We start from the raw sequence: 6,147 nt of genomic DNA, 5'->3' as shown, positions 1-6,147 counted from the left end.
TTTCTAAGGGTTAAGGTTGTAGTCGAAGTCGAGACATTTTGATGGGCCTGAGGTGTTGTCTGAAGCCTATATGGGCTTTTCTTGTTAGGAGCTCACAGTAGTGGAACATGGCCTCCATCTAAGCCAGGCCTGTTGGCTACAGGCCCAATAGTCTCCCCTGGAATCGAGTAGAGAATGAAAGGAGACTTGGGAAATTCGCAAATCTAGAAATTCCTTGTGTCAAAGAAAAGACTAAGAAGAAAGCCGGCGTCTGATGAGGAAGAAACTCACATTGAAAAATCAAGGGCACGACATTCTACGAATTAGAGGAAATAGATCATCCACGTCGAACGGGAACTATATATCCGATGCGGTCATTCGTCATTCACGCAGTCCGTCCGAACTTCCTCTCCGGCTCAAGTCGAAACCCATCCTTGATATCCTAGAAGCTCTCAAATTTGTTGAGAGAAGCAAGTTCAAAGGAGTTCTGTTGGAGTCGGACTGAATAAATTTGATAAGTGCTGTGCACTTCAACTGGGAAGTGCCAAGCTTGCCTTGTATGGGCCTAGCCTTTTGCCCGAGAAGTGCCAACACTGTGGCTGATTGGCCGCGCGAGCTCATGGGAAAAAATGTCTTCGCCCACCAACCGGCTTTTACTCCCGACCCGATGCCCTTTGGGCTCTGCTTTGTAATGATGTCCTGGCTCTGCCGACTAAGTCCAGCTTATGACATAAATAAGATTCTTGTTCCGACATAAACAAAAGAGAGCTATATAGCTTTGCGGCCGTGAAGTCACTCCCTTATGTTTGATCAGGTCACTCGACTTCCAATTATTGTGATTTAACCGGCTTGAATATGATCCCAAATCTAATTTAGCCGAAAGATGAGCTGAAGTAAAAGAGCCACGTCGGACTAGAGTTAGAGCTAACGGAACGGTTCGTAATCCGACAGGGAGCTATTTTACGTTTGTTGGATTAAAGCCAGAAGAAATGACAATTATTATAAGCGAAAATCACAAATGGGATTTAACTTGTATGAAAGTGTCACGGGCCGATTTTATCTTGCGTTCCCAGCACCTTGCGGCACTCAAGACTCGAATAAAAGCGTGTAACTCGGTCGAAAGATAATGTGACGAGCAACAATAAAGGGGACAAGTCCTAGGAAAATTAAGCCACACACGACAAAAGAGCAAATGCTTCCAAACTTGCGGATAAGAATTGACCGCCACTCAAAATAATCGGCGCAAAATAATGTCAGCACTGAGTGGCCCCCACCCGAGGAGATTTTATCCTCAAAATTCCCATCCATCACAGTCACACACGTGTCCGACGACAGCAGAAATTGGCCCCACCACTCACCCTCTCTTACTTTTCATCCCTTTGCCAACCAGACCAGACCACCCATAAGAAGATAACATCAATCATCAAATGATTCTTGTTTGAGTGCCTAAAAACTAGCGTATGAAATTTTACCTCGGGGAATCGATCAAAATGAGATTATGAACATATCAAACCACAACACTCCATCCTCCCGGCACTGTCTCTATTGAAATCTTAAAAAATAGGTTATTTATCCCCCCACTCAAATGGAGAAAATATTACATAGAGCGACTCGTTGTTGACTTGACGAGACCGACCTAATATTTTCTCATCAAAATAACTTCGGTTAATATTACGAAAAATCTCAAACTGGTACATATATGACAATTTTACTCTAAATTATTTTTTTTTTTTTGCTATGAAAAATCCAAAACTAGTACAACCGTGATAAACTTACCCAAAACTAATTTTCTTTACTACAAAAAATCTCAAACCGATCTACATGTGACAAATTTACCTTCTGTATACCACGATAATCCCAAAATTGAACAGAGGATAACTTATACACTGGACAATTGTCACGTGTTATACAACTCGGCAATTTAACGATAAAATTTAACGAAAATTAATGGAATGTAAATTTGTCACATGTGTGCCAATATGAGGTAAATTTGTCACAACAGCACCAATTTAGGATTTTTGGTGGTAAAAAAAAAGAGTTTAGGATAAACTTGTCGCAGTTATACCAGTTAAGGATTTCTCGTAATGTTAACTCAAATAACTTAACTTAAACAACTCTTAAAAAATGGAAAATGATCCCAGTCTCTCATTTCTATTTTCGGGAAATATTCCGCAGGATAAGAAATCAGAGTGGATCAACAACACCCTTAAAAGTTTTGAGGCGACAAATTAACACCCTAGGGACAAAAAGTTATAGACAGACATTTTACTGAATATGTGCAAAATACGAGGGCCACTTTGGCAATTTGTCTGTTTTCCCTACCTCTAAAATATAAAACAGATCAACTCTATCATGCCCAACGGCGTCGTCAATCAATCTCCCTGCAAAATGAAAATTACAGCTCTGCCACCACTCACGCTCTGCTTCTTCCTCTTCCACGTCCTCTCTGCCCGATTCCATGCCTCGGCGGAGCACGGTGGCGGCGGCGGCGGCAGCAGCAGCAGCATAATCTTCGCCACGCTCGGCCGCTCCGACTATGCCTTTGACATATTTTCCCTCCCGATTCGACCAGACCAATCCCCGAAGCCCACCGACGAGCTCAAGGTCACCGATGGCAATTCCGTGAATTTCAACGGCCACTTCCCTTCGCTCTCGCCTCCCGCTTCCTCCTCTCTCCTATCTCTCTCGCCCGACCAATCCCCACCTTCTCTGCACTTGATCTACGTCACCGAGCGAAACGGCTCGTCGAGCATCTACTACGACGCCGTGTACGACGACGATGGGGATGCTGTGCGGAGCCTCCGCAAAAGATCGGCTCTCGAGGCTCCTCCACCGAGAGTTCAGGTGCCTCTGGTGGGGAGTGGCAAAAGCGTGATTTCGATGAAAGACAGGCCCAGCTTGAGCGGTGAGAATCTGATCTACGTGTCCACTCACGAGGACTCGGGCGTGCCGAGGTCGAGCTGGGCCGCGGTCTACTCGACCGACTTGCGGACCGGGTCGACCCGGAGGCTGACCCCCTACGGGGCCGCCGACTACAGCCCCGCGGTGTCGCCGTCGGGGGTCTGGACCGCCGTGGCGTCGTACGGGGAGGGAGGCGCGTGGGGCGGCGAGGTGGAGGAGCTCGGCACGGACGTGTACGTGTTCTTGACCCGGGACGGTAGCCAGCGGGTCAAGGTGGTGGAGCACGGCGGCTGGCCGTGCTGGGTCGATGACTCGACGCTGTTCTTTCACCGGAGAGGCGACGATGGGTGGTGGAGCGTGTACAAGGCTACTTTGCCGAGTTGGGGGCGGATTTCAACCGAGTCGGTGGTGACTCAGCGGGTGACACCGCCGGGCGTTCACGCGTTCACTCCGGCCACTTCTCCAGGTGACGACCATTGCGTGCACAATACTATTTGCTATACTTAAATTTGTCATTTAAAGAACAGTGAATGCAATTAGTACAATAACCAAGAAATGAACGAGCTTGTCCATGAGATTAACGTAATCGAAAGTGAAGTTTCATTAGACAACACGAATCCGGACTAGGAATGCAAGTGACTGCTAAAACCTAGGAGATTGACTGTAGAAATATGGAAATAAGGGTGCAAAAAAAAAAATTGAACTCAAACGAGTGCAATTGAGGTTAGACTTTTTTTGTTGGTAAATTGTGTGTGTCCTTATCTCTTTTCAGATAAATATTCAAGTGAGTCGGGAGCATTTCGTCATCACTTTATGTGGCTTATCCGTGTTAATTATCTGATATCAAGTGATATGAGGTTCTTTTCGAGATGAAAGTAAAGCCGTTGATGACACTTGATGCAAGATGATTGGTTAGATGGACCATGTAGAGTGATACGTTTGCTCCTTAAGTATCTAACAGTCGTCCCAATTTCTTAATGGTTCCTTTTGGGTGTTGGAGCTTCAAAAAAATCCAATGTTTAGACTTCGGCAACTAAATCAGGAGAATTGGTATAAATACCTTATGTATCAAATTACAGTGCATAAGGTTTGGTTTGCTGCAGTAAGAATGTTGATGATATGCATAGATTTTAACAGGGATGGATATGGAACTCACATATTTTGTATTTGTTAGTGTTGCTTGAACAAAGTTAGGTTCAATAAGTTTAAAAATATCTAAACAAGCACCATTTACTGTATGACCCGAGAGTTGATTCTGCAATGAAGTATACTCATTGACTCATTCAACAGTATCTTTGCAAGATTCTTTTCTCTGTTCTTTATATTGTGACAGAGGACTACTGAAGTTCTGCCTTGATCTCTCTTTCTTGTCAAGTCTCCAATACGATATCCTTCGGATTTTTCCTTTTCAGGTAACAAGGAGTTCATCGCTGTTGCTACAAGACGACCCGATTCAAGTTATCGTCACATAGAGCTCTTTGATCTTGACAAAAGTGAATTCAGGGAGTTAACTCGGCTTGTGTCACCTAACACTCACCACTTCAACCCATTTATCTCCCCCGACTTGGGCCAAGTTGGGTACCATAGGTGTAGAGGTGATGACAATGGGAGAGAGACGCAAAGTCCTCATTTGTTACTTGAAAATCTTCAAAGCCCAGTGGCAGGCCTCTCTCTCTTCCGAATCGACGGGTCCTTCCCATCTTTCTCGCCTGCAGGTGATCGCATTGCCTATGTCAATATGCCGGGTGTCTACGTAGTGGACCGAGATGGTTCCAATCGACACGAGATATACTCTGGTATGGCCTTCTCCTCCTCATGGGACCCGGTTCGAAGCGGGGTGGTCTACACTAGCACGGGTCCTACTTTTGCTACAGAGGGCACCGAAGTTGATGTCATATCCATCAACGTGGATGATGATGACCAGTTGGGGGTGAAGAGGTTGACCACCAATGGCAAGAACAATGCTTTCCCTGCGCCTTCTCCTGATGGGAAGTGGATCGTGTTCCGTTCAGGCCGATCAGGCCATAAAAACTTGTACATAATGGATGCGGTCGAGGGAGAGAAAGGCGGGCTCTACAGACTGACAGATGGGTCATGGTCGGACACGATGTGTAATTGGTCCCCTGATGGTGAGTGGATTGCCTTCGCATCCGACCGGGAAAACCCTGGCAGCGGGAGCTTCGGTTTGTATCTGATCCACCCGAATGGTACTGGGCTGAAGAAATTGATTCAGAGTGGGTCCGGTGGGCGGACTAACCACCCATACTTCAGTCCAGATGGGAAGAGCATAGTGTTTACATCGGACTATGCAGCCGTATCAGCCGAGCCAATCTCAAACTCTCATCATTACCAACCTTATGGTGAGATCTTCACGATAAAATTGGACGGCTCTGATTTGAAGCGGTTGACCCATAACTCCTATGAAGATGGGACCCCTGCATGGGGACCCACTTTCATCAAGCCAGCTGATGTGGCGTGGCCAAGTTATGGGTCCAGGTGCTCATTTGAAGACTGTCACTGGCTTAGCAGTATGCCGAATAATAGCTTTGGAGGTGCACCAAATTACTCGGCCAAGGCTCAGTGTGGCGCTTGAACTCTCTCTCTTTTTCTCTCTAAGATGCTATTAGGACTCAAACCCAGATAAATAATGCTTGTGACTTGTCGTGCAGTAGTCTGTTTATACTAGTATAACTTGTTGATATGTATCATTATTACAGCCCTTAAGATATGAGAATTTACATATCTATTATGTCGAGATACAAAATTGTTCATAGAATACAAAGAAATTAGCATAATCATGTGCTAGTATCTTATGTGGCCTTTGGATGGGTGTGTTATCAATCATTCATGGGTAAAATTATATCCGAGTGAGTATAGATTAGTATCAAGCCTATCACTAAATTTGACTTTGTCTCATGTATATGCTTAGAACATCCTCAATGGCCTTGCTTTTTTTTCATCAGTTTTTGCTCTTTTTCGCTGTGACATTGCCCTTCAATGTGGTCATCTCAGAATACAGTTTTGTGCTGTAGCTTTACGAGAATCTTATGTCAATGTTTAGTTCATCATCTTTAATTGATTTGTTTGGTAGTTGTAGTATGAATCTGTGAATTTGTATATCCACTATGTTTGGTTACATTGAGAGATTTTCTAGAGGTTTTCTTGTTTAGCTTCGCTGTAGAGAAGTCTGGGCATTCTTTGTTTTGTCATGATTTCAAAGATTAAACATGCGCCGTTGGCTCTCCGGTGTTTGAGCTTCATCTTAGT

At 44.8% G+C, this 6,147-nt stretch overlaps 1 protein-coding gene across 1 annotated transcript; it reads left to right on the top strand.

Annotated features, from left to right (window-relative positions):
• Positions 1 to 2,316: 2,316 nt before the first annotated feature.
• On the top strand, positions 2,317 to 5,675 carry LOC115751412. The gene is made up of 2 exons (XM_030689323.2): positions 2,317 to 3,346; positions 4,293 to 5,675. The coding sequence occupies exons 1-2, from the start codon at positions 2,332 to 2,334 to the stop codon at positions 5,471 to 5,473; spliced, it is 2,196 nt and encodes a 731-aa protein (XP_030545183.2). The 5' UTR covers positions 2,317 to 2,331; the 3' UTR covers positions 5,474 to 5,675.
• The last annotated feature ends 472 nt before the right edge of the window (positions 5,676 to 6,147 follow it).

This window comes from Rhodamnia argentea, chromosome 2, assembly GCF_020921035.1.
Source record: "Rhodamnia argentea isolate NSW1041297 chromosome 2, ASM2092103v1, whole genome shotgun sequence".
Taxonomy (NCBI): domain Eukaryota; kingdom Viridiplantae; phylum Streptophyta; class Magnoliopsida; order Myrtales; family Myrtaceae; genus Rhodamnia; species Rhodamnia argentea.
This window is presented reverse-complemented; position numbering and strand designations above follow the sequence as displayed.